This window comes from Ursus americanus, chromosome 23, assembly GCF_024610735.1.
Source record: "Ursus americanus isolate L20-20 chromosome 23, mUrsAme1.1.p, whole genome shotgun sequence".
Lineage (NCBI taxonomy): Eukaryota > Metazoa > Chordata > Mammalia > Carnivora > Ursidae > Ursus > Ursus americanus.
This window is the reverse complement of record NC_142149.1, coordinates 18,337,694-18,362,232: the sequence shown is the minus strand read 5'-3', so window position 1 is coordinate 18,362,232 and position 24,539 is coordinate 18,337,694. Positions and strand designations below refer to the sequence as shown.

The 24,539-nt window shown below is 55.9% G+C and overlaps 1 protein-coding gene across 7 annotated transcripts; it reads right to left on the bottom strand.

The window, feature by feature from the left end:
- Positions 1–252: 252 nt before the first annotated feature.
- MPP2 (MAGUK p55 scaffold protein 2) lies at positions 253–24,041 on the bottom strand. 7 transcript variants are annotated; one of them, XM_045814308.2, is made up of 15 exons: positions 24,017–24,041; positions 23,816–23,928; positions 21,792–21,855; positions 20,842–20,905; positions 15,748–15,866; positions 7,911–8,063; positions 7,629–7,778; positions 7,015–7,242; positions 6,151–6,282; positions 5,946–6,051; positions 5,795–5,863; positions 5,400–5,561; positions 4,583–4,785; positions 4,076–4,204; positions 253–2,764 (listed from the first exon to the last, which is right to left on the bottom strand). In XM_045814308.2, exons 4-15 carry the CDS (start codon positions 20,870–20,872, stop codon positions 2,588–2,590), a joined length of 1,659 nt encoding a protein of 552 aa, XP_045670264.1. In that variant the 5' UTR covers positions 20,873–20,905; positions 21,792–21,855; positions 23,816–23,928; positions 24,017–24,041; the 3' UTR covers positions 253–2,587. The 7 variants fall into 7 exon arrangements, with proteins under 7 accessions (XP_045670264.1, XP_045670268.1, XP_045670259.1 ...); XM_045814312.2 differs by lacking the exon at positions 21,792–21,855 and having other exon boundaries at positions 24,017–24,031; XM_045814303.2 differs by lacking the exons at positions 23,816–23,928; positions 24,017–24,041 and adding an exon at positions 23,408–23,519.
- Between the last annotated feature and the right edge of the window lie 498 nt (positions 24,042–24,539).

Sequence of the window (24,539 nt, the reverse complement as noted above, 5' to 3'; positions counted from 1 at the left end):
GCCTTGGAGTCCCTGAGTCCCCTGGCCCCCACGAATGCTCACAGACTCCTGGATATAGGCATTTAGAACAAGCGGCTTCCAGGGATGGGGCATGTGGAAGGGTGGGATGGGAAATTTTGGAAGACATCACTGGACACGAGACAAGTCACTGCGACTTCCATCCCAGAATCATCTGTGCTGGGCTTCCCCCTCTCACCCTGTACCAAAGCCATCCACCGGGCCCCAACCAAAGACAAATAGAGCCCAGAAACCTTTGTTTTCACATTTAATCAAAGGAAAAGAAAGAAAACCAGTCAGAGCAAAAGCTGAAGAATTGGCTGAGGGAGGGGAGAGGGGAAGGGCAACAGGGCCGGCACTGAGTGTGGACAGTGGGGGGCAGAGTCCTCGTCCCGAGGTGCCCCAAGTACAAGCGTCCAGGGAAGGAGGACGGGGTCAGAGAGGTAATGTGGTGGGCACACACCTGTTCCAACCCAGCCCCGGGCCAGGGACTGAGTGGTGCTGGTGTAGGGGAGGTAGGGCACAGTGGAAGGGATGAAGACAGGAGAGGAGGGGTCCAGCCCTGCCCCCCAGGCATCACTGGAGGTGAAGGTGCCAGAAGAGCATCAGCCCAGGGGATCCGCCCTACATGGTCCGGTGCCAGTTCCTCAGCAAGGTGCGCGGCCCCCCAGGCCAGGCTCCCCCCTCCTCCATCAGAGGATGCTCTTCCATCAGGGGACTTTGGAGGTTAACCAAGGGCAGGGGGGGCTGCACCCCCAGATCCCCCGCTGCTTCTACTTCCAAGTGCCCCTCCCCCATGAGATGGGAACTGGCAAAGGATACCATTGCCTCGGGCCAGCAGGAGAGCAGCTTTTCCTCCCACTCCTGGTCCCCCTGGGCTGTGGGTAAGGGTGATGCAAGGAAGAGTTGAACTGAGGATAAAAAGAACACTGACGAAAGGGAAAAGAGGAGTATAAACGTGATGCATAGTGGATGCAGAGCTATGCAAATGAGATGGGAGCAGGCTTGACCTTTACATCTCATTTGCATATCCTAGGCAAATGCAAATGAGATCCCTAATATAATAAATATATTTCTAACTTTGTAATAAATATTCTGTTTCTTCTCCCTCCCCTTCCCTAGGAAATGGGCACACAGTGGTTCAGGGGCCAGCTCGGGCTGAACCTGCAGCGAAGACTGATCAGACACTCAGAGAACTGGGAAGCACAGGGGCTGGCGGTGGGAGCTAGGGGGTGGTCCCTGCAAGGACAGGTTCACCCCAGACAGGATCACAGAGAGGGACGCGGGCCAGGTGCCTGGGGAACTCTAGGACGGCATTCTTAAAAGGGATTCTCCTTATTTTACACAATTGTCCTCCCCAAGAACTCGAGGGTGTCATATAGGATAGGGGGACACTACGAGACGGGGAGAAAGACATTGGGGGAGGGTCAAGGCTCTGGAATCAGGGATAAGGGTCTCATAAGAAATGGGACTGATGGAGAACACCCAAAAAAGGGCTCCAAAGAGTGATCTCCAAAGCAAAACAACTCTTTGCTTCTCTTCTCCCAAAACCGAGACTGACACATACACACACACAGGCCAACAGCGCAAACACAGACCAGGTGCCCCAGCCTGCGGAAGCTAAGCTGGACGGCAGAAACAGGGTGGATGGCGCCCCCTGCAGGTGTACAACAGGGAGCCCCTAGAGCATGGATGGCCTCTGCCAAGCCCATGCTCCCTGGCCGGCTCACAAGCTCCTCTCTGCACCCATCCTCAGCCCCCCAGGCAGACCTGATGCGGGTGGGCCACCCGGACCCCACCGGAGAGACCAAGCTGGACCATGGTCACGAATAGGGAGCCCAGGTGTGCCCCGCACCACAAGGGGCCATGGTCACTAGTCGCAGGCTCTCCATCACGCGGCTCAGCCTTCAGCTCACCCCTCCCTGCGCTGCAGGGAGTAGAGCGGCCCTGTGAAGAGCACATCAGAGAAGTCCGTGGAGAGACTTCGGCAGTGAAAAGCTGCGCATGAGGGAAGGACAGGGCGGGGTCCACTTGGGGGACTCGGCCTCATTCCAAGAGAGCTGGGACCGCACTGCTCCCCAGCTGTGGCAGCTGGCTCCAGCTTTGGCTCCCCCAGGCTGGCACCACTGCCGGGGACTGCCAGGCCTGCTCTGGGCCACAGGGGTGAGAGGTGGGAGGAGCCCCAGAATGGAGTGGGTGTGGCCAGTCCAAGGAGAAAAGGTGGCTGGAGAGAGGTGGCAGGGGGCAGTGTACCTACTGGCCACAGGGCCCCAGAGCAGCGTTCCTCTTCTCTGGACTGGGCATTATGGAGGTGACTCTGACACACTCCTGGGCACAGGCTGGCCCTCAGAGAGGGACATCTGGTGGCCAGTGGGCATCGGGAGTGGGCAGCACCTGGGCACAGAGGTGCCCCATGAACACCCACCTCCTTGGCAGTGACGCGTCTGTGCTGAAGCCAGAGCAGGGCCCGCTAGGAGCCGTCACCCGGGGATGAGAGCTAAGGATCAGGGCTGGGGGTCATGGCCGGGGGAGGGGATGGATTCGGGGTTCTGGGTCACAGCCCAGAGGGGTGCGGTCCGCACGAACAGTCTCAGTACACCCAGCTGACGGGCACCCACTGGGGCTGCGTCCGCAGCTTCTCCATGGCAGCCTGGAGCTCACGAAAGGTCCTCTCCAGGTTGGTGTTGACCAGGCTGAGGTCGAAGTAGTGCCCGTAGCCGCTCTGGATGCGGCTGCTCTCCTCCACGGTCCTCCTCAGGTCTGCCTCCTGCCGGCACAAGGGGACCTCCCGGCCATCAGTGTCCCCCCCTCGCCCTGCCACCCCCATCATCAGGGGGAATCTGCAGCCTCCCCTATCCATCACCCTCCCCAGAGCCCAGCCCTATCATGTACAGTCTCCCTGGCTAAGGAGGCAGGAGCCCCTCCCTGCATGCCCCAGGGCTGCTCCCCCGCAATCCTGGACAGACAAATGGATGAAAAGAAGGAAGGAAGGAAATAAACTTTAGTGAGGGCCAAGCAGGGCACGAACTGCTTTGCAACCCACATAATCTTGAATAGGGCTCTGCAAGGTGGGACTCATTTATTCCCCATTTCCAACAGAGAAAATGGAGGTACAGACAGGTTGCGTGGCGGGCGGCTGCACAGCGTCTGCCTGACTCCAAAGTCAGTGCTCCCTCCACTCTGACCAGGGGCCCTTACTTCCTCAGCCTGAGATATACCTCGCAAGCATGCCACTACTAGGGCGCTCCCGGGTGCCCTGGGGAACCACCACCCCACCCCTAGTCAAAGCTGGCCAGCTGGCCAGGCAGGTGCGAAGTGAACTTTGAATACTGACTTAAATAAGTCAAAGTGGAAGTTCTGGGACTGGCCCGGCTATGTCCCAGTGGCCCCAGTTGGCTATGTTTGTGACCAGGGTACTTTAAGGGGAAGCCCAACCCAGGCAGCCTTTCCAGGGCCTGAGCAGGACTCTGACCCGGGGCCTGACCTGCAGTACCAGATGTGGCCAGCAGATGGACCCCGGAGCTCAGAGTTCCGCAAACCCTACATCTCCTGGGGAAGGCTGCTCCAAGGGGTACCTGGTAGGGAGGCAGGTGCCCTGGGGTCCTGTAACACCTGACTCGAAGCCTCTCCTCCCAGCGCTGCCTCCTCCCTGATGCTAACTTATCCCTCCAGCTAGCCTTCCAGCCTCCAGCTTCCTCCTTCCCTTCAGCCTTTCCCTCCAGCTGTAAACGCCCTCAGCCCACCTGGCCCGTTCTGCCCACAGATCTCCCACGGGCCCTCTGGACTCCCTTTGGTAAGCACTCTGTCCCCACAAAATGGAAGGAGCTGTAGGCCTGGCAAAAGCTCCCGTACCCCAGGCTAGCCGTATCCCTGACTCTGAGACTTTGGGCACTTTGCTTCCTTGCTCAGACCTCCGTTTCCATACCTATACAGCGGGAATCACAAGTCCAACCTCACTGATACCTTGCGTGGGCCTCTCTCCCCTTCCCGACACCACCTCCTTCCCCTCATCAGCTCCAGCCTGCCCTCTCCCCCAGGCAGCCACCAGACCCCTCCCACCGCATATCAGAGCCCTCACCGTGAGCTGCTTGGTGGACACCCCACTCTCCAGGGCAGCCCGGTTCATGGCCCGTAGGGTCTCAAAGTCAGGGGCCTCGATGAACACCACGTAAGGGACAAACTCAGCTGTTCTCAGCACTTTCACTGCCTGCGGAAAAAGAAGGGGATGGGGGAGTCTATCCCCCACGGACATTCTAGAAAGTAGGGGAAGGATAGCTGGGGGCACAGATACCTGGGAATGGTGGGGAAATGGTACCTGGGGTCCTGGGACCTGAGTCCTGGGGATGAATGGTGGAGAAACAGCTGGCAGGTGGCTGGGGATTGGGACACTGGCGGAGGTTAAAGGTGTGGGGGGCCTGGGAGGCTCAGAAAAATGTTCTAGGTGGGTTGGGCTCCTAGCAGTAGTTGAGGGGTTATATGGGGGCTGCTTGGGAGACCAGTGGCTGGAAATACATGGGGAGTGCCGGGGTGGGGGGCAACAGAACGCGCAGAGGGCAGGCTGGGAACAAGCAGGCTGGGGCGGTACCTGGGGGTTGACATCCAGCACGCACACCTTGCCGGCGGCGACCACGCCCCGGATGGAGTCGATTCGTGTGCCATACAGGTTGCCCTCGTATTCGCCATGTTCCAGGTAGCGCCCCGCACGGATGTCGGCCTCCATCTCCCCGCGGGACACAAAGCTATAGCCCTGGCCTTCCCGCTCTGAGTCCTTGGGCCGCCGGGACGTGTCTAGGGGGAAGGAGGGGCTGAATGAGCACAGGAGGCCGTGTACCACCTCAGACACACGTGCACTGTCCTACAGGGGCCTTGCAGCCCAGCAGGTGAGGCCCCCCTCCACCTGCACAGCACGGCTGCCTTCCCACGCTCTGTGCCCTCGCCCTCACCCCTGGCACACAAGGATCCGAAACATCTATACTGAGGGGGCCTTCAGAGCTCACTGCTCCAGCCCAGCACTCACAGATAGGGGGCTGAGGCCCACAGAGGGCAATGTGCACACGAAAGCCATGCACCAAGTTCAAGTGGATCTGCGGTCAGCCCTCAGGTTCCCGCCTCCAGGAACCAGAAGCTCTCGCCACCCCTGCTGGTTCTGTCACCACACGTGGCTGTTTCACATGGGTTCCCAGCTGGGTTTTTAGCAAGTGAACCATGAGAGGAGAGGCGCCCAGCCCACCCAGGCCACAGCCTCCCAAACCGTCTCCAGCCTGCAGTTCCCCCATCACCCCCAGAGGGCGCACCCCCACACTTCCCCCATAGTACCACCTGACTTGATACCCACGCAGAGGCCCGCTCCGCGGACGGACACCGCGCCGCCCCGCGCCCAGCAGGGCCCGGCCCGCACTCACAGGGCACCGTGGTGCCGTATCGGTCTGGATCCCACATGATGAGCTTGTTCTTCAGGCTGCGCCGGCCCACGCCCTGGGCTCCGATCAGCACCAGGGTTTTCCGGCGGAAGGGGGGCATGCGGGCCACCTCCTCGTAAATGAGCAGCTCATGGCGGTCAAACTCTAAACACGGGGACACGGCACTCATCAGGCTACTTGGGTGGCATGGGTGGGGCCAGGGGCCAAGGATAAGAGGGGCTGGGGCCAGGGGCAGCAGAGATGGCGGAGGCAGGGCCTAGGGACAAGACTGGCAGCCCCGGCACCGGCACCGGGACAGCGGGAGCACAAGTCACTGGCGGCTGCAGGGAGGGGGCATGCCGTGTGAGAGGACAGGGAAGGGGGCCTCCAACACGCACCTGCGTTCTTGGTAGTCAAATACATCATTCGCTTCTTTTTCTTTCCTGAAAGGCTGCCACACAGGGTCCCTGGCCACAGAGAGACGGGCGAGTGAGGCCAGGCAGGCTTGCGTCAGATCCCAGGTTAGGGGTTCTGGGGGGACCCTCATACCTGAAGTGGGTGTCAGCTCCAGGTCGCGTTTGACAAAGGCTTTCCGCTTCTCCTCCAGCAGCTGGCTGGGGATGAGCCCGGCGCTGCCCCCTTCCACATGGCATGCCTTGAAGGGACATGGGACAAAGATCTGAGTGAGAGGACACCTCCCCGGGCCCTCGCCACCCCCACACACCACAGCTGGAGACAGACACCGAGCGTTCACCTGCCACCAGTTAGCGTCGTCCTGGTTTACGATCTGCAGTAAGTCCCCAGCATTGAAGCGCAGGCCCGCTTCCTTGCAGGGGATGAGGCTGTCCCTCGCAGGGTCATAGTCAAAGTGGCATTTCACAAATACCTGGACCGGGGATCACAGAAGGGTCCAGGCAAGAAGGGAAGGCCGGAGGTCAGTACCCTTCTCAGACCAGTCCCCACCCCACTTCCCCCTCTGAGGGTGGGGGGAGTGTCACACTGTCCACCGTCATCCCCCTACTCTCACAAAGATGCAAGAGGCTCGGGCACTGCCCCTCTCAAGGCATGACGCCCCCCAGACCCGCCCGGCCGCCTCCCTGGTACCAGCCTCCTTTTGCTTCTAGAAAAAAAGGACTCAGAGTGATGGGGCCTCAGCTCAGGCCTGGGGCCATGGGCCCATCCACTGAGGAGACGCGGGATCACTGGGTAAGGCACACAATCCTGGCACCTAATGCAGGATCCCTCGGTCCACCCACGCCCTCCGCTTGACACAGGGGGCCCGGGCAGACGGCTGGAGAGCCAGTAGGAGAAGGGGGACAGAGCAGCCAGGCCCCCACCATTCACCAACCAGGAGGCAGCCGTACAGACAGGCGGCAACCCGATGGTACGCATGCGCTCACCCAGGACACGCAGGCAGGCCCAGGGCGCAGGGATACCAGCACTCATTTGGGTACAGCAAGCCTTAAACGTGCGCACCTCCTTTGGACATGCGTGTCAGTGCCCACGACTAAGGCCGATGCACGAGCGTGCGGGAGAAGGGGACCCCCACCCCCCGCTTGTCCCTCTGGCGGCTGCCCCTTAGGCCTCAGGCTGGGTGGAGCTGGGTGGAGGGACCCACCTGGCGGGGCAGATGGGGCTCCTGGTAGCTGGGCAGGATCTTGAGGATGACGCTGCCGCTGGCGCTGCGCAGGAGCTCCTGCAGCGCGCGGGGGTCGCTGCCCACCGGCTGCCCGTTCACCTCCTTGATGATGTCGCCCACGTGGAGTAGGCCTTGCTGGGCCACCATGCCCCCGTGCAGAATGCGCGCGATCACCAGCTCGCCGCCCTCCACACGGAACGTCACGCCCTGGGGGGGTGGAGGGCAGGTGTGGGGAGGCTCCAGCTGCTCCAAGCCAGAATCTCCAAATGGGTCTCCTAAGAGCCCCTCCATTCCCATCCTCACCCCTTCCACCCCGGACTCGCAGACTCCTCCTCTTCCGTCTTTCTGCCCAAATTCTTCCCTTACAGGGTCATTCGCGGAGGGCAAGTGTGCGGAGTGGAGAGGGTCCTGGCACATTCTGTGCGCAGCTCAGATGCACAGTGTCTGTGGTCTCCTGGGGCTGCACGGGCCCGACCCGGGGCAAAGCTGGGCCCATCTTCGTCTTCAGCCCTCTCCTGACCAGATTTGGTCCCCGCCGGTTATTCTCAACGGCCCCCTCCAGATCCCACCCCAGGCCTGCCCGGCGGCCTCACCAGATGCTCTCCAGCGGTCTTGCGGATGCCCACCATGCGCACTGCGTCGGGAGGCACCGGCTGGTTGCTGAAGGTGGGGTCCAGGCCAGGGCTGGGGGGTGGTGTCTCATAGGTCTTTGAGGCCACAGAGTCGTGTGTCTCCAGGAGGGACTGGGGAGGTAGTGGAAAGAAAAGGGACCATGAGACAGTGTCCCATGGTCCCTTCCCATCTCTGCACTAACGTCCTGCCAGCCCCCGTCCCAGCGGCCTGCCCCAGCCACCACCCCATCCCAGCGCCGGAACCTGGAAGTGGGGCTCCTGGAGGATGCGGGCCAGCTCGGCGGCCGTGCTGCTCTGCTCTGCCAGCTGGGCCAGGTCACGGAGGATCTCCTGCACCAGCTCCAGGTTGTTGTCCCGCACGGCCTCCAGCTTGGTCTCCTCCAGCCGCTCGTGGGCCTGGGGGGAGGGGTGCGGAACAGGTGACACCTGAGGCTCCCCAAGAACCCTGAGGTACCAAACACTGTCCCCTACCTGCTCAGACCCCAGGTAGGGGTCTGACTTCAGACCCCACCGTCAGCATTGCTTCTGATATCGGCTTCAGAGCCTCACTCACCCAGACACACGCACGCTCACACATGCGTAGACACACTTGCTTTCCCCTTTCTCCCCCAAACGATGATTAGGACCCAATTTACAGAAGGGAGAATACAAAGGACAAACCTTCGTTCCCATCCCCTTGTCACAGAGGGCCATTAAAATTATCAAGCTGTCCCCAGCCCTCCAGGACCTTATAAGCATGTGAGTTCCAGGACAGCTTCTCCCACCAGATGGCATGGTCTTGGACATCCTGTAGCCCAGGATGAGGAAGGAGGAGCGACTTGCTCAAGGTCGCAGGGACCTGAACGTGGGTCTCCAGACCTTCGGGCCAGTGCTCCCAGGGAGGGAGGGGATAAGAAATCAGTACAACTGACCCTTGAACAACACAAGGGTTAGGCACACCAACCCTGCACAGTCAAAAATCCATATATAACTTTTGACTCCACGAAAACGTAATTCCTAATAGCCTACTGTTGACTGGAAGCCTTATGGATAGCATAAAAAGTTCGTTAACCATATCTTCTATGTTATATGATGATATACTATATTCTTACAAGAAAGTAAGCTAGGGAAAAGAAAATGTTAAGAAAATCATAAGGAAGAGAAAACATATTTGCAGCACTGTACTTTATTGAGAAAAATCCACATAAGTGAACTCACACAGTTCAAACTCATGCTGTTCAAGGGTCAACTGGCTACGGTACCAGGAGAGGGCCCTGGTTCTTCTGCCGACCCTGGGCTCCATGGCAAGGTGCTCTGAGAAGAGGGAAAGGAAGCTTTCACCAGGGACCAGCCCAGCAGGGAGAGTCATGCTGGCTGGGTCAGGAAGTAAGGAGTGCCATTTCAGGGATATACATGAAGGCTTTTTTTTTCTCTGAATCATTTGAAAAATAAGCCACTTCACCCCAGAGCAGTTCAGCATACATCACCTTAGAACGAATAGGAGATCCGCTACATAAACTACGATACCGTTATCACACGCAGGGCGTTCAACATTGACACACTGATATATTATCATCTAATAGACAGTGTCTATTCAAATGTTTGCTGTTGTCCCCAAAAATAACCTCTACAGGTTTGTTGTTTTGTTTTTGTTTTTCCTGATGGACAATCTCAGCAAGGACCAGGTGTTACATTTGGTTGTCACATCTTTTTATTCCCCTTTAATCTATACCAGATCCCAGTAACTTCTGGTCTTTCAGGACATTTTTCATTACGTTCAGGCAAGTCGTTTGTAAAATGCCCCACAACTGGATTTTTCTGATTGTTTCTCCATGATGAGACTCAGGTTAATCATTTTGGCAAGAGTTCTACATAAGCTATCCCGTGTCTTTCCCACGCCTTGAGACCCTGTGACTATTCTGCTCCCCAACAATCTTTCACTGATGAATTTAACATTCATTTATGACCCCTGCCTAAATCAATTCTTTTTTGGGGGATGGGGGGAAGAAGGGGCAGAGGCAGAGGGAGAGGGAGAGAATCCCAAGCGGGCTCCCATGCCCAGCACAGAGCTGAATGTGGGACTGGATCTCAAGACCCTGAGATCATGACCTGAGCTGAAATCAAGAGTCAGACACTTAACCAACTGAACCACCCAGGTGCCCCAGTCAGTTTTTAACTTGGGGGTTGCAAATGGTGATTTCCTAACTTCATCATTCCTTCTACGTTTATTGGCATTCTACTATAAGACCGAGCTTGTCCTTTCCCCTCCCACCCCTCCTCCCTCTCCCCCACACCCCCCTCTCTGTATCACTATGGACTCTTTTTACCTTGTGTTCCAAACCATCACCATCACTATCTTCATTGCCTCAAATTATTGCAAGTTTGTGCAGTGAGAGCCCCAAACACACCCGTGTCCTTTTGACATGTTCCCATCAGTTCTTGAGCACCTTCTTCCTTCTGCCATGAGCCCATCCTGTAGTTTCCCTACCCCAGGTCTGGGCTCAGCAATTTCTCCAAAGAGCTCAGATTCCTTTTGGCAGGGAATGGTACTTAGAAACCAAGATCTGGGCAGTTGGTGCTCATTGCTTCTGGGGTGCCGCTAATGGCCACTAGTCAATACTGCTTGCTCCAATTAAAACCTAACTTTGCAAGATTTTCCTCATCTTCTCTCATTCCACATTTGTACCTCCCTTCTCCCTCAGTGAGTATTTATTTCCCAAGAACATTAATACATGTATTTATTTGTTCTGTCCTCTACTATTCAAAAAGATTTCAAAATTGCAAAACGACCATGGCTACCTATCACGAACTTCAGTAAAAAATCAAGATTTATCTGCAGTTCTTTTTGTCCTCGGAATAGTCTAAAAGCACTTAGAGCATTTAAAGTTCAACATCCATGATGCCCAGTGTGGTAGCCACACGTGGCCACTGAGCAATATGACGACTACGACTGAGAAACCGAACTTTTGATTTTATATCAGCATTTCGGTTTACTTAAGTATTTTCATTTATCATAAGTATTTAAATAAATACTCACATGTGGCTCGTGGCTACTGTATTAAATAGTACAGCCTCAGAATATATCTCACGTAGTGTATACAGTCAGAATATTGTGAGCAAAAGTAACTAGAATTAATTCCCTTTTCTGTACGGTTATGCTAACGATTTAATACGTAGATAGATTCACTTCTCTGCACTTAGTTTCAGAGTTCACTTTTTTCATTCTTTTCCATTTATTTGTATTTTTGGAATATGTACAACATTGACATGGTTCAAATTTTCAATCTATATAAAAAGTAAATTGAAGGAAGTTTCATTTCCACCCTCATCCCTTCTGCCCTATCACACCCGCACTCTAGAGGTAATCATTTTCATTATTCTGGCTTATTCTGTTTCTTTTCACAAAAATAAGTAAATATTTCTCTTTTCTTACATAAAAGGTAGAACACTATACACACTCTTCGATTCCTTGGGTTTTTTTGTTTGTTTAATTGGCTTGGTTTGCTGTTTAGTTTTTTACTCAACAGTATGCCCTGGAAATCATTCTATGCTGCTATGTGGAGATCTTCTATTATTATTATTATTATTATTATTATTATTATTATTATTATTATTATTATATTTTAATTACTGCATTTGACTCACTGCATGACTGGAGGACCATAATTTATTCAGCCACTCTCATGGGTATTTACGTTGCTTCTAATATCTTACTATTGCAAATACAGCTGCGGTGAATAACGTGGCACAGCTGTTGTCCATCTGTAGAGAAGTCTTTCATGTAATTTCCTGGATCGAGCAGGAGCTACAAGGGTGGTTTTGTTAGATATTGACAACCCTCCTCCATGGGGCTTGGGCCGCTTTGTCCTCTTACTAGCATTGGATGAGAGACTTTCCTGAAGCGCCTGGACCAAGTACACAGCTAGCTAATGGTGCAGCCGGTACTTGAACCCTGATCTCTCAGCTCCTGATCCACGGCTGGAAGCAGACTACAAAAGCAGAGACGCCACACAGCCATTTCTTAGAGAGCTTTTCCCTCTGCGCTCCCATGCCAACCTCTCTGATCTTGGCAGAAGACAGGGAATTCTCATTTGAAGTCTAGGTTCGTAATTAAATAGCTCAAACACTGAAAGGAGTCCCAGAGACTGGAGTGCCAGAGGTAAAGTCACTCTTCCGTCTGATGATGTGGTTAGCTTGGTCAGTGGGACATTAGCAAATGTGATGCAAGCAGAGGCCTGGAAAGTGCTTGGGACTTGGGACTTGTCCTCCCTGGCTGCTGAGACTGCCTTGTGGAGAACCCTGGGCCCCCTCCTAGAGGACGAGAGACCATACCATCCTAGACATCGCAGCCTTCCCAGCGGGGACACCAGCCGTGTGAAGGAGAACTTCCTAGATCACTCTGCCCCAACTGAGCAGCCCAGACCAGAAAAACCACCAAATGATCAAAAAGATCATGAGAAATGAAATATGGTTGTTTTAAGCCACTAAACTGTGGGATGGTTTGTTACATAGCAGAAGCTGACTAATACACTGAGCTCCCCACCACTGTAGCTTCCACCTGTCATGTCCCTTGGTCAGAGGCTCTATTTCAGTAACAGACGCTCCCGCCCCAGTCCTTCATTCTTCTAGGACCCTATCTTGCTTTGCCAATGCTCTCACCCCAGCCTTATCACAGGAGTAGAGTCCTCCCTGTGAACTCCAGCCCAGTGGCCAAGACTGCATTGTAACAACTCCTTATGGTTTGAAAAGCACTTCTACATCCATGACTTTCCCCACTCCCACCAACACTCGGAAAGAGAGACATCATTATCCCCACTTTTCAGAAGAAATAACTAAAGGTCAGAGAGGTTGTCAGACGTACTAAAATCACAAAGCCAGCCAGTGACTCTTCTGACTCAGACCCTATGTTCTTTCTACCTCATCTCGTATGGATTACATCACAGGCCTCCCAGCTGGCAGATGTCTCCACTGGTAACAGTTCGCCTGAATTTCTGAATGTCACCTGACTTGGATTCCTCACCTTAGCCTTGCCTCTTGTCGGAACACCTGCTGCTGGATCCAGGTCAGCCCTCCCAGATGTCACCCACCTGCGAGGGCTGCCACCTGTCGTCTGCAGCCAACCCCCTGGATTTATGATCTGTTGGCCAGATCTGACTTCCCTCCACAGCCTTTACCCTCTGGGTTTGTCCCTTCAGGCCCTGCCCCTCCCTAGTCCTAGATCTACCCAGCCCAGGCATTCCCACACGGTCTCCACAGCCCCAGAGGGGAGAGGCAAGCTCCACCCCACAAGGGTAAGGGAAGGAGATTAATAGCTACCAAGGCAGTTCTAGCTTGCCTATGCCTGAGTTTATGGGCCACTTCACCAGGAGAACCAGGTTTTTACCACTGGATCTTTGATCCAAGTACTTTTGTCTGTTAGGTTAGAAATGTATCTCTGCATATATGATCGTTAAAATTGATGAGGAGGAAAAAGTAGGTCCCGTTGTCCAAAGCAAGTCATATGGTCAAGCCCAGATTGAAGAATGGAGGAACTCTACCTTTTGCTGAGGGAAGTGACAAAGTTCCACTGCGAAGGGTCACGCGAAGGGATGGGAGGGAGTCTTACTGAGCTCAGACGGGCCTTTATAGAGATGCGCTTCTTGCCCGCCTCACAGCTCGATGGCGAGAAGTCACAGGGTCCCCTTAGCTCGCCAGCCTCTCACTGGGAGTCTCCGTGTTGAAGGAAGGCCCGCACTACCTTCTATTGTGCGTTATGCATCTGGGACCATCCTGGGAATCTCTTGGAAGGAACTTCTATCCCCAAGAACAATTCTCGGGAAGGGCGTTCATGTTTACAGTCTGATCTAGTTCACCAGTAACTTCTGGTTAGGCTGTACCATGAGGTCCCAGGACAACAGACTTGGGCTCCCTCCGGAGAACAAACTCTCTGACAGCCCATTCCCACAGCCCCAGCACTGCGTCTGGTACTCAGTGAGCACGCCATAGAGAGCTGTCAAGTCAAAGCTGGATGACTGAGTGAGGGACAGTCATCCAGCCAGCATTCCCCTCACTGGAGAGCTGCCGGTGGACCAAACGCACCGAAGAACACTACGGAGGGCAACCATGCTTGGGAGGGGGCCTTCACGCCCCGAGACTCTGCCGTCCGGAAAGCTCCCTCCCTCCTCGGCTGTCTCACTGTAGAAGCAACAGCTAACGTGACCCAGAGGTGACACGGTCTAGCAAATCCTACTCTGAAATCAGTTGTGGCTTGCTACAGGTGTGAAGGGTCAAAATGTGCATATCCAGCAACGCCACTGCCAAGGGTCCGCCCTAGAGAGACTCACACGTGCAGAAGCAGAGGAACGTGAGGACGCTCCCCGCAGCGCTGTCCTTGATAGCGGAAAATCAACAACGGACCTGTTTCTCAGTAGGCGAACCAATAAATAGATACAGCGGGCTCTATTTCATGTACTGGAACACCACACAACAGTTAAAATGAAACAATCTGGGGCGCCTGGGTGGCTCAGTCTGTGAAGTGTCTGCCTTCCGCTCAGGTCATGATCCCAGGGTCCTGGGATCGAGTCTTGCATCAGGCTCCCTGATTGCGGGCAGCCTGCTTCTCCCTCTCCCTCTGCCTGCCACTCCCCCTGCTGCTCGCTCTCTCTCTCTCTCTCTCTCTCTCTCTCTGTCAAATAAATAAATAAATAATCTTAAAAAAATAAAATACAGTGAATCTATCTGTATCTACATCTATACTTAGGTCAATAATCATATTACTTACAGGAACTAGAAATCTCACAAAGCTAAGCGGCTTACGCTATCATTCCATTATGGAAAGTTTAAAATCCCATATCCTAGGGGTGGGTTGTGTACATTTAAACACATCCGTAGGCTAGATAGGCAAACATTCAGGGGTAGGACATCATCAACCTCAAGCCAGTGGTCACCTGCCGGGAGGGAAAGCAGCGGAAGTGAGACCGGAGGGGCACAGGCTGCATCACACTTCTTTCTTACAAAGAAATAGCAAGGACGCAAGACAATGTGGCCAGCAGTTCCATCCTAGAGATGATACTCAGAGGGCTGTTAGGGTTTGTTTCTACACTCTTTGTATTCATTCATTGAGCAAATATTCCGTGAGCACCTACTGCATGCAAGGCACTGTTCTTGGCCCTGGAGACACAGTCACCCCTGCCCTGGTGGAGCTCACGCTCTTTGAAACACGCGCGATTCCTTGCTTTTATTTTTAACCCATGAATACAATCCTTGACCACTGAATGGAAAGCACTTTGCCTTTCTCCAATCCCCGCCACCAACTCCTCCCCAGTCAGCTCCGTTTTCTCCTCCCCAGAACATTCCACTTTCACTCTTGGTCATTAGCAACCTCCCCGGGTCTTCAGCCATTCCACAGATGGAACGTTCCCCATGAACAGGCTGTGTCCCCGGAACATGGCATTCCCTGCACAGCTCTCTCCCTCCGGTGGGGCCTGGTCGCCCTCCACACCCCAGTCCCCACACTTGCAGTCCCCCACATACTTCTGGCTTTTTCTCACCTCTGTTTCTGCTTAAGCTCTTCCCTTGGCCCCAAATGCCCTCCCCCTCCTCCTCAGTCTTCCAGACTCAGCTAAGCAGCCCTTCCTCCAGGAAGCCTTCCCTGGCTACCCTAGACCAGGTTAGGCATCTGTCCTTTACATTCCCAAGATGCCTAGTGCATCTGCCTCTATCATGGCCATTACCAAATTGTTTAGTAACTTTCTCTTAGTGGGTTTCTCCCCCACCTGACGCATGGCAGTGACCTTAAAAAGCCATCTGCACAAAATGTCCAAAGGCAGAGGGGACAGGCAGGATGAAGTCTTGGAAATTCCAATGCACAGGCACCAGTCACACCCCCGACAAGCCAGCAGTCACATCCATTCACATGGGCATGTCCATACTCTCACCGGCCAGGCACGGGACAGCCCACCACCTGCAGTCATGCAGACTTGTCACCTGGGCATGGGTATTCACGCAGAGCCCCTCCACGGGTCTTCTGGGCCACATGCGCCATTCCCAGGCACCCTATGGCCAAACCCCATAAACTCCCTAGGCACAGTGCCCTCGTGCCCACATCCCTGGAGCACTATACCTTGGCCAGCGATCTCACTATGGGACTTTCCATAATGCCTCGAAGGAAGATCAGGTCCAGCTCTGCAGCCCCCGTGGCATTGGGGAGGGATCCCAGGTTGTCCAGGACTTGCTGCATGGCTGGGGAGAAGGGGCGGGCAGTGAGACACAGGTACAGCTGGGCACAGGAGACCAAAACCCACCAGAGCCATCCCACCCCTCCTACCCTGTGTCCCACAGAAGATAGCCCCTCTCCAGCAGCACTTCCTCCCTGCCCAGCTCGGGCACTCCCGGCCCTGAATGTCTGGGGCAGGGGTCTAGCGGTGAGGGAGGGGGACAGTTTCCTTGAGCTGTTCTCTAGGCCCTAGGTAATGCCAACCTGGGCAGGTGGGAGGGTCTAGAAAGCAGGAAATTGACTCCAAGGTGGGAGGAGGGGAGAAAGGGAAGTGGTTGTCAGGGTCTAGGTTCTGGCCTGAACCAGAGAGCCACAGACTCCTCACTTGATCTCTGGATGGCTGAAGTCCCAGGACTCAGCCACCTGCACCAAGGGGCCTCAGGGGAGAGAGAGTACTTGGAGCGTGTCCCTGAGTGCAGGCCCAGAGTCAAGCAGGCAGCCATGCAGGAGACCAGAGCCTATGCAGTATCCAGTACAAACAGCATCATTAATTCCATGTGATTTTTCAAAAGTCATGGTCCCTCACTGGCCTCAGTCTTTCCCTCCTGTAAAATGGGTGTGTGGAACTAGACAGTGTCTACAGGCCCTTCAGCTCTGACAGAGAGTTATCTATTATCATTGAGAAGTTAATAGAGATCATAGGAAGCCAAGATGTGGTCCAGAACATTGACAGGAGCTGGGGAGCAGGCACCCTGGGGTGCTGTGGGCACCAAAGGGCCGAGGTTAGACCAAATCAGCCCAGGGATCAGCAACCCCTCAGCCTGGCATGGGACGTAACTAAGGATGTGAGAACACCTGACACTGGGCTACAGCAGTGGCTGCTGAAATCTAAGGTAGGGCTTGTCTGTACCCACCCACGGAGGTAGTGGCAGGTTCTGGGGGGAGGAAAGGAGAAGCAGAGTGTGCCCAGCTGGGGGCAGAGATGGGCAGGGGGTATCATTACTCTGCCACCCAGCCACCCACGCCTGAGTCTACATAACAGCACTCAAGCCGTGGAGGGGGGTGGATACAGTCCCCGGCTCCTCTCACCACTCTTGTCAGTGCCCCCTCCTCCAGGAAGGAATAAGGATGGGGAGGAGGGGGCACTGAAACGGGAGAAGCAGACATGGCTCAGTGACCGCCCTCTTCCCACCCTCCTCCCCACTTTCTCCAGAAACAACATCCAAGCCCGCCCTCTAGACCCCTCCTGCCCAAGCCTGGGCTTGGTATTAATCAGACACCTGCAAGGCCCTCAGTGACCACGGAAAGAAGCCAGGGCAGGGACCCTTCCCATTCTGCCTGGGTATCCTGGGATCCACCCTCCCCAGCCATCCTCACCTACAGACCCACAAGCCTGTCAGCCTTGGAGGAGGACAGAGCCCGGGGGAGTTAGTGCCCTCTACTCAGGCCGGCTCCCGTAGGCTCCCGAGGGTCCGCTCCCGGGGCATCCTCTCCAGATGCCCAAACCCCGAGGAAGGAGGGGAGATGAAGGGACCAGCTTTCCCCCACAGCCTCCCCACCCCGCCTTTCCCTACCTTCCCTGCGGAGATCAGCTTCCTCAGAAGAGCCCAGGGATACACCCTCCAAGGAGGCCCCGCTGCCTGGGCTGCCCGCCATGGCTGCCCCCCACCCCGGCTCTGGGGCTCCTGGAGTAGCCTCCACGCAGCTGTCGCTGCCTTGCCAGTCCGAGGGGAGCGGCGCTCGAGGAGGCGGGACTCCGGGAGCGCCCTCTGCAGGATCAGCCAATAGCAAGGCTGAGTTTCCTTGACCGCCTTGCTGATTGGCCAAAGCCCCGACGGGAGCAGCCGGGTGGGGAGGGGGCGGTACTAGAGCTGAGAGTGGGGCGGTGGGAAAGACAGTCCCGCTCCTCCCGGTGCCTGATCCTCCCGCGCGGTGTTCGCACCCGCTGGGGTCGGCAGGGGGCGGCTGAGGGAAGGTTTGCGGGGCAGGGGGTTAAGCCTGCTGCCCCTTCAGAACTGAGGCGGTGCTCAGAGACTCTCCTCTCACAGTCCAACTGCGGGAAACCACAAGCGGGGTGGGGATTTGGCCCCAGCTTGTTCCCGCCCCCTTCTTCTGGAAGTCTCTCCTCTAATACACGCATGCCACTTCCTCCTCTTGCCCTCAGACTTCTACGTTCCTTCTCCAGGCCCAGTTTCCTTTACAATGACTCCCTCTGGATCAAAGGCAGCCCCCAAGAATGACTCTCAGTCCCCAGCCAGGAGCAGGGGCACCACTGTGGCATGGGGCAAATACCTCGAGCCCCAAATGCCTCCCCCTACCTGCTAGCCATGGGGGGCGGAGGTGTGGGGGGTGGGGGACAGGGAGCAGTACCACCCTGGGCTGCGAGGGGTGCCTCACAGTCTGACCCCACATCTCAAAAGCGGCCCCTTCCCACCCCCATCTCGCATAAGCTCCTCCCCTTAGGTTAGGGATGGTGCCTGGTGGGCAAGTCAGGCATCTTGGAAGGGAAAAGGTGAGGGTGCATTCTCACAGCAGGGACCCGGGTGGGCAGGAGCAAAGGACTTGGCAGTTACCCCAGCCCAGTGCCTCCATTCCTCTGATATCCTGTACCCATGAGGACACCACCAGCTGCTGCTGCCACCAGACAGCCATTCCCTGAGGAGTGGCACCAGGTCGAAACGCACCCCTGGTTGCCATGGCAGCAGGAGGGATTACACACCAGGACATTAACCCAGGGATGCAGGAGAGATTTAAAGGGACAGCTCCACCTCAAAATAGCCCACATCCCAGCCTTGATTCAAAGAAAAGAGGGAGTCAAGTAAAGAGGGCAGAAAGGGTAGGGCTGTAGGTCTGAAGACTCCAGGGGCAACTTCTCTGAACACTTAGCCCATGCTATAGCCCACATATTCCCCAACCCGTCCCCGACCCTCAGGAAAGGGTCCCTTCACTTTCTAGAAGTAGAGCTGGGTCTCTCTGCAAGAATACACTCACACCATCTCCCTTCCACAATGACAGTGGCCGTGTTAACCCATAGGGAAGGGAATTGTTGGCTTCACTCCACAGATCCCAAGGCTGGAATCTCCCTGGGAAGGGAGCGGGGAGAGGGAGGGTGACCCTGACCTCAGAGGCGGGTGACCCTGACCACAGCTGTCTCTCCTATCAGGCCTGTGGGAAGTGTAATGGCCACCAAATGAGAAGAAGCAGACCCATCATTAGATTTTTGAGGCTAGGAGCCAATCCAGCCTAGGGTGGGCAGGGAGGGCTGCCTGCAGGAAGGGCCCAGAGACTCATAGCGTTGGGGGTCACACACCATCTCTTTACAGAAGAGGAAACTCAGGATCCAAGAGGGTAAGCAGCTTGTTCCTGTCCTCCTTCCTTTGGATATGGGAAGGCAGAAGTAGCCCACGGCATAGCACACAGGGGATCAGGGGCCCCACAGGTCCCCAGAGGAAGCAGGCCCATACCCTCATCCCTGGCCTCCACTCCCTGCCTGGTCCCCACTGCACCCCCACCATGGCCCCATCAAGTGGCCTGCAGCAGGGAAGTCAAATTCTCCTCCCTCTACACCCCTGCCAGGCACTATTAATGGGTTTACTAAGCAGTCCCAGATTGAGAGGCCTTTAATCACAGGCTCAGAGATGGGCTTAATTAACCCCTAAGCAGCTTACAGTGGGGCCCAGGCAGCCTGGAGCAGGGGAAGAGCCCAGGGGGCTCAGCAGGCTGGACACGAGGTGGGGGCACTGAGCCCTCCAAGGCCACCAAAGCTGGGGGACATTAGTACAGTTCCTCCACTACACGGAGAAAAGGCCTTTCTTAGGGGACAAGTGTGTCACAGTTTTGGGTCTAGACCACCCACAGCTGCCTTCACTTTCCTGGTTCCCTTTCTCGGAGGGGAGGGACAGGGGAGACATACTAACCAAACTGGGAGGCCTGGAATATCTTGCCAAGGCAGCAGCAAGGCCTGGAGCAAGGGAAGGGGCTGCACGGGCAGAAGGCATCCAGGCAGGGGAATGTCAGACCAATCAGAGCAAAAGCAGAGCAGACTGCAGTGTGAGGGCCCGTAGCCTCTAGCACAGGGAACTTCACCTGGCAGGTCCCTGACTGCACCCGGGGTCCATGAACCCCCAGAGTGGAATGCAGATTCTGTGCATCGGAGCATTTGTCTACGATGAGGGCCCACAGCTGTCATCAGAGTCTCAAAAAGGGATCCAGACCCCAAAAAAGTTAAGAAGACTTCTCTTGTCCAATCACCTCATCTGACTGATGGGAAAACCTAGGTCCTAAAAAGGACCGAGGGTCACAGGCTGATTGAGGCAATAATCCAGCCGCACAGCATAATAACTGCGAATACTCCTATCAGGAATATTCTTTCCCCGACAGAGCCTTAGAGTTTCACATCAACCTCCTTATAGAAGAAGAGCCACAGGCTCCAAGAGGTTAAGAAATTTGCTCCTGAGGCTTCCTAGCTCATCTGGGTGACCTGCTCCCTTGCCCCCCAACCACCCACAGAAGCAAGCCCAGGCCTCCTGAGCCGGCATCCTCCACGCACATTTTCCTGTAGCCCAGCACACAGACGCATGCCCATCTCCAGCACGTGCTGCTTTACTCCATCCATCTGGTGGGCACAGCAGGGTGGACTTCCCAGCCCCGGGCTGTCCTCCACCCCCAAGCCATCCTCCAGGTCCTAAGGGCCACCTCACCAACCAGCCTGGCCCCAGGCCACAGCCCTCCAGCAATATGCGGATCGGCTCTGGAGCACGCACGCCTCTGCCCTCCACGGGCGTCTCCAGCTGGACCCTGGAGCAGGTGCAGTGGGGCCATAGAACCTGCCTGAAGGAAAGGCTGAGTGGCAGGATGGAGCATCAGAGGGGGGCAGTATTCCTGCAGTGGGGGGGGGCGGGGGCTGCGGGAGTGCCCCACGGCTGCTCTCCACCCTCAAGTCCCTGCCTGGAGCACTCTCAGAACCACCGAGACAAACAGACGTCCTCAGCCCCTTCTTACCAGACTCAGAGTTGGTGGCGGCAACTGGCATGGTGAGGTCTGCAAGGGCTCTGAAATGTCTCTCCTGGAGGAGGGGAGAGAACAGAATGAGAAAGCACAATGGCAAAGCAATGGGGGAAGGAATTAGGAAGGCGCTCCCCTCAGGATCGGGGCATTCTCCCAGAGACTGGTTGATCCTAAGGTCCTGGGAGGCACAAAGAGCAGCTATTACATGTCCCTTTCTCCGAGGAGGAGGCGACGGAAGATCAGAGAGGTTAATCACTTTGCCCAAGGTCACGAAGCTAATAAAGAGAGCTACATTGAACACCCAGGTTTACGACTCTTAAAAAAACAATTGTGTTTCTGCCTGCCATTTTTCCTTTATTTATTTTGGGGGTGGTAGGAGTCCAGAATGTGAGTCAAAAGCAGGAAAGATGGGCATTCCCAGACTGAAAGCTCCATGAAGTCAAGAACTACCTCTATTTTATTTTGCTTCTGGATCCCAAACCTAGCCAGTGCAGACGCTCTACAAACATTTGTCTGGCTGGCTGGCAGAAATGAAGCCATACTTTGCTGAGGCCTCTCTGACTTCCTCTTTCTCCCTTCACCCCTTCTTAGTCCAGAGCTGGGACAAGGAAAGCAGGGGGCTCTCTATTCTCCAGGGGAAGGGGCGGGGGGGGGCACCCATTACCCTTCTTCCCTTTGCCTTCCTGGGCACTTACTGCTGTAGAAAACCCTAATTCCCAGTTGCCATGACAACTAGAGGCAGTGGCTCACAGCAGGGGTGGGGGAGAAGAGTGAAGCAGCTGGCAGTGCCCACTTTAGGACTGAATGCCTGCTGGGTCCTGGGGGTAGGGAGCCACAACTTCACCTCCCCCTAAAAAAGGATTCTACCCAGAGGGATCATCACCAGCTTTTAAGAAAACCCTCTCTAGTCCCATCCCTTCCATCCCCAGGCCAGAGCTGGTCACCTGAGCTCAGGTAGCAGAAATTACAAAGGTTGGGGGATGACTCCCCTTCTTCCTGGATCTTCCCCTAAAGACAAGGAAGAAAGGAGTTTTCAGGGAAAAGAAGGGCACCTCCTGTCAGGCTAGCACCCAGGCTGGGAGAAATGCCCAGGATCTACTGTGCCAGCCAGTGCCCCTGTGCCAACCCCCTGCTGTCCCCCTGCCTTTCCTCCTCCCCCGTCCAAGGTCCTGACCACCTGGAACCTGGAGCATTCTCCTGGCTGGTGCTGTTCTCCCAGACAGTTGCTGGGAGAGGGGACTCCAGACATCCTCCTTCCTTAGAGACTGGAAGGGTGAGAAGAGGCAGGGAGGATCCTGTCCCCTGGAGTCTTGCCCAGCCTGCCTGGGTTTTTCTCTGGGTAATCAGTTCCCACAGCATCGGCTAGCTCTTCCCCACCCCCACCCCAGCCTCTGGGAGGGCGGGGCCTGGCTTTGCCCACAGGAGAACAGCAGTGCCAGGCAAGCCAGTCTGGCTGCAGGCCAAGGTCGGGGGCCCAGGCTTCTGGGAACGCGCACCTCGGCTTCCAAAAGCTTGGGCCTCGGTGTCCTCTCAACCCTACCTCCAGACTATCCACACCACCCAGGGTCAGTAGGTGGTGCGGACCAGGCGCGAAAGGGAGAGGTTTTCCTCCAACCTCCCACCCACCCAACCCTCCATTAATACACATACAAAGAGATGTTGAAGAGAAAGGTCTGACAAAGGCGCTTTGAAGACCCACAGGTCGTGGGGAGGGGTAGACGGACTGAGGGATGGGGGGGGGGTGTCTAGAGATGTGCGAACCTGCACGCACCGACGATCGCATAGCCCCCGCCCCACGAGCCGGGCCCTAACTGGCTGGGCGCTAGGACCTGGGGGAAGGGGGGCGTGTTGCGAGCCATCAAAGAAGGCTCTTTGCAAACGCGCCCGCGGGAGACCAGGGGATGAGGTCACTGAATGGATGCCCACCCCCCGCCCCTGTCCTCACTCTCCCCACCCCCCGCCCCGCCATAGTTGACCTAACTTTCTGACCTCGGCTCGTCTCTCCTGGCACCTATCCCCTCTCCGGTCTCCAGACCCTAACCCTGGCTCCCGCCCCCGACCCGCCCCCCCTACAGCCTGGGAGGCGAAAGAAGCAGCGCGCCCCCCTTCCCAGGACCCCTCCCAGGGAAGGTTGAGGTGTTGGCCTCCCAAGGGGGCCGGTGGGGCCACCGGGACCCACGCAACCTCTGTCTCGCGCCCCCAACCCCCGGAAGGGCTAACAGCGCGGTTCTTACGTAATGCCCGGCTCCAAAGTCCCCCGAATCCGCACAGCCCCCGAAGAGGCCTCGCGGATACCCGATCCTCGCACAGCTCACCAGCTCTGTGCCCGATGTCACTTTGGAGCCCTAACGGCGCGGGCCAGCATCAAGCAGTGGGGTTTGATTTCTCTCTAGGAGCCCCCGAAAAAGGAGGGAGGCGGGCGGTGGAGAGGGAGAGGACCGGCCTGAGGGAAGGTGCCCGGGGACACCCAATCCAGAGAATAGGGCTGTGCCTGGAAGAAGAGGAAACAAGGGCCCTGGGGTGGGCGCTGACCCAGGAGTCGGAGTCGGGGGGCGCCTACCTGCGCCCCGGGCAGCCCCTAGCTCTGTGCGGCTCCAGCGCAGCCCGGCGCTCCGCGTTTGTTGCTTGTCAATCGCTACCCCGGCTCTTAAAGCGGCGAGGCCTCCTCTGCGCGAGGGGGCGGAGACGGAGAGGGGAGAGGAAGGGAGGGGGATCTGGATGTCGCGGGAAAAGCCGGAGAAAGTAGTCTTTCTGTGCAACTAGAGGGTAGGCGGGGAGGTAGGGGTTTGGGAGAAACCGCACACCCCAAGACCCCGTGTTCGCTTTCCATTCGGGGAAGCAGGGGCTAGGACCCGTACCCACTAGAGTCCCTCGGCGCCCAGCGAGCCCTTAAAAGGGCGATGGTGAAAGATAACTCCGCTCCCTTTTCTCAGCTTAGAGCCGCGTTTCAGTTCCAAGCGTGCCTCACCTTTCCCCCGCTATCCTGTTTCCCAATTGGGAAAAGGAACGGGAGGTGTTTAGGGTCTCGAGCTCAGAGGCAGCTTCCAAGGACTTGAATGGTGAATAGCTGGATCCCAGACTCTGGAAGAATTTGCAAAGACAGGGGAAACGTCTTGGAGAGGGAGTTCGAGATCTTATTTTAAGTCTGGGTGGGAGAGTTGGTCCATACCCTTGTTTAGGGAATACGGAAAGAAGTAACTGGCTATCCTTCTTCAGAGTCCCATCTCAAGAAGTAAACGAAGCGTTAAACCCAGTTAGGTGTCTGCCTTCGCCAGCCTTTGGCTCCACCCCAGTCCTGCTTGTAAAAGATAGTGTATGGCCTTGGAATACTTGGAGGTTCAGCCAGGAGACCACCCTTCACTCAGACAGCCTAGCATATGGGGCCAGCCGCAGTACTTCTCTGACCTCAGTGTCCTCCACCCCCTCTAATTGCCTTCCAGAATACGCAGAGATCATCCCTCTTTCTTGCTATCTGGGCTCCTAAGACCAGAAATGGATGCAGTGCCTGGCTAGCTCAGTCGGTGAAGCATATGGCTTTTGATCTTGGGGTTATGAGTTTGAGTCCCACTTTGGGTGTAGAGATTACTTAAAACAACAACAACAACAACAACAACTATTATTATTATTATTATTTAAGCTCCAGGCCCAATATGAAGGCTTGAACTCCAGACCCCGAGACCAAGAGTAGCATG

What these genes read in the sequence shown, in the direction of transcription:
- MPP2 (XM_045814308.2), bottom strand. Translation starts at nt 20,872, where the DNA reads ATGCCAGTTGCCGCCACCAACTCTGAGTCTG. An exon ending in CGCCACCAACTCTGAGTCTG is followed by an intron (nt 15,867 to 20,841) that starts GTAAGAAGGGGC and finishes CCTTCTCCCCAG; the next exon opens with CCATGCAGCAAGTCCTGGAC. An exon ending in GGAGCTGACACCCACTTCAG is followed by an intron (nt 5,864 to 5,945) that starts GTATGAGGGTCC and finishes CTCTGTGGCCAG; the next exon opens with GGACCCTGTGTGGCAGCCTT.